We start from the raw sequence: 2,725 nt of genomic DNA, 5'->3' as shown, positions 1-2,725 counted from the left end.
GAGGGAGGGAGGGAGGGAGGGAGGGAGCATTTCACCTGCTTGGCATCTGCATCGAGAACGTTGTCGAAGACAAACTTCTTCGTCTCCTTCTCTCCTCCCGTTGCTCTCCCCTGCATCTAAATCAAGACGAGCACCACGGCAGTCACCTTGCCTCCTCCTTCCTCCCTTCTCCTGCATCCTTCCACCTCCATCCCTCCCCCTCCCCCTGCTTCCCTTCTCCTCAAGCCCCTTCCTCCTCCTCTCGCTTGCCTGCATGGCGGCTACCGACGTCCTCGTGGAGGGTATGTTGATCTCTACGCCGAACCCGGTCGGTGCCATGGGGCCCAGCAGGCGGAGGGCGTTGCGATGGCCCAGGTGGACTTCAGCTGGGAGGCTCGTTAGCCTCTTGATCCCCCCGTTCCTCGCGCTCACATGGGAGGAGCGGGCGGACGCGCAAGAGGATGCGGATGTTTCCTCGCAGCTCCTGCAGCTGAATCTGCAGCTTCCTTCTCTCCGCGTTGAGAGCCTTCCGCTCGGTCACCTGAGGGCCCAGGCATGAAAGGGAGGAAGCGAGGGGAGGGAGAAGTGAGGAGGGAGCAGAGGAAAGGAGGAGAGGAGAGGTTGAGGGAGGACAGGAAGGACAGGAAGGGAGAGTCGGAGTGTTGATGCAGGAAGGGAGTCAAAGTCCTTCGCACCAGCCGATCGTTGACAGTCCTCAAGCTCAGCTTCTCCTCGTTGGCTACTTTGATCCTGCAAAATGAGGGTAAACAAGCTGGGACGAGTAGAGTGGAGGGAGGACGAAGAGAAGACCAGAGGAGGAGGAGGAAGGGGTGGTCATAGTGAGCAGAGGAGGTACTCTCTCCCACCCGCTCTCTGCGATGGCAAGAGCATGTAGGAGACGATCTCGTTCCCTCCTCAAGCTCTCCACCTGCTCTCGCTCAGCTACTCTCAGGGGACCGTCCTCTCAACCTCTTGCAGCTGAAGCGAAGGAGGAGGAGGAGTAGACGCTTCCTCTCTCCTGGTGATCACAGCGGGGTTCATCCACACGAAGGTGTGGAGAAGGAAGGAGCTGAGAAACAACATCTTCACGCAGGTTGTGATCGCCTCCTGCACGCAAAGAGATCGGAAGAGAAAGAAGGAAGAAGCTTTCCTGCTTGAACGACAAGACCATGTCAAGAGCACAGGAGGGCAGCGGAACAAAGAGACCGCCAGCCGTCAACTTGGCTCATGAGTTGACTTTTTTCTTGCTCCCCTTCATCGCGACGCTGACAGACCTGAAGCAAGTCAAACCTGAGCCTTCCCGACCAGTCTTCACCTCCTGCAGCTGCAGCCCGAGCGATCCCATGGAGTCAACATGGTGACGGAGAGTCCTGCCAGGAGGATGAGAGGGAAGAGGAGAAGGTGAAGGGAGGAAGAGGAGGACGAGTTAGAGGACGAGCAAGAGGATAAGGACGAGGAAGACGAAGAGAGGAAGGAGGGGGAGGTTGAGAGGAGGAGGAGGAGGAGGAGGATGTGGTGGTGGAGGAGGAGGGATGGTAGTGGTGCAAGGTCCCGAGGGCGATGAAGATAAGAGGGGGATCAAGGAGGGCAGGAGGGGAGCGGGGGGTGAAGAAGAAGGAAGGTGGACGTGACTTACTCTCTCAGATGTTCGATCTCAGATTCTTGTGAAGAGACCTGGAAGAAATCCGGCATCATCACTATCTTCATCAACTCCGCTGTCCTCATCAGTTCCTCACCTTCTTCTTCAACTTCTTGTTTCTCTTCATGATCATCTCGCTGTGTTTCTCCCTTTCTTTCACCTAAAGACCTGTGGTTACCCTCCCTCCTTCGCCCTCCTCCCATCCCCTCCTTCTTTCCTGCCCCACCCCCCCCCTTCCCTCCCCCCAACTCCCCACTCCTCTCCTCTACCGCGTTCTCCATCGCGCTCTTGAACTTTGACAGGGACTGGGCTTGTTGTTCTAGCACATTGCGCAGCCCGAGGATCTCGTTCCGCATGTTCAGGTTCTCATCGTAAGCTTGCCGCAATTTCTGCGAGAACGTTTCGACATGACGAGCTGAGCTCCGGCTGCCATGTGGAAGCGGAGTCCGCCAGCTCAAATCAGCCACTGCCTCGTGGAGAGCAGAGAGCGGAACTTGCTCTTGTTGCTTGTCCTGCTCGTTTCGCACAGGAGAGAGGTGACTTGTAGCAGAGGGTTTGGTGGGCAAAGAGATTGGTATTGTTGATTTTGAGACGGGTTCGCAGTGAGAGGAAAGACTCAACTCGGAGAGGAAGTCAGAACTTGTCACGGACAAGACTGAGAAGAAGAAGGCAAATCTGACGAGCAAGCAGTTGGTACCCAGCATCAGCACTTGTAAAGAGCCCGGAGCTCTTCAATCCATAAATCTGTGACTGATCATGTCAGATCCTTGGAGGAAGACAAAGGATTGGTGGGAATCAACGAGCAAGGATGGACGGAAGTATATGATATCGCCTTGCTTCTTTCTTTCTCCGTGCTCCATGATTGTCTCCTCTCCTATCTCGTTCTACCTTCGCTCCCTCCCTCCCTCCCTCCCCCGCTCCCTCGCTCCCTCTAGGCATCGGAACCTCACTCATAAGCATAGGGGGACCGCCGTTCATACTAGCGAGGCGACATCGGCAGACACTCTGCTTCAGGACAAAGACTGCTGGCCTAAACTGAATCTTATCTATCTGATACCACGTAGAATCTCTCGGAAGAGCTTAAGACGACTACTCCTCTCCTATCCC

The 2,725-nt window shown here is 55.8% G+C and overlaps 1 protein-coding gene across 1 annotated transcript in view; it reads right to left on the bottom strand.

Moving 5' to 3' along the window:
- The window catches only part of GUITHDRAFT_158802 (hypothetical protein), a gene marked incomplete at both ends in the record, with an annotated part of 3,279 nt that extends 1,955 nt beyond the window's left edge, over positions 1–1,324 (bottom strand). The window contains 2 exons of the mRNA XM_005821450.1: positions 412–520; positions 1,295–1,324. Of these exons, the coding sequence (XP_005821507.1) occupies positions 412–520; positions 1,295–1,324 (139 nt within the window). The remainder of the gene's footprint in view (positions 1–411; positions 521–1,294) is intronic.
- Positions 1,325–2,725: the final 1,401 nt, after the last annotated feature.

This window comes from Guillardia theta (genome assembly GCF_000315625.1).
Source record: "Guillardia theta CCMP2712 unplaced genomic scaffold GUITHscaffold_143, whole genome shotgun sequence".
Taxonomy (NCBI): Eukaryota; class Cryptophyceae; order Pyrenomonadales; family Geminigeraceae; genus Guillardia; species Guillardia theta.
Note: the sequence above shows the minus strand (reverse complement) of the source record. Positions and strands in the feature narration are given on the sequence as shown.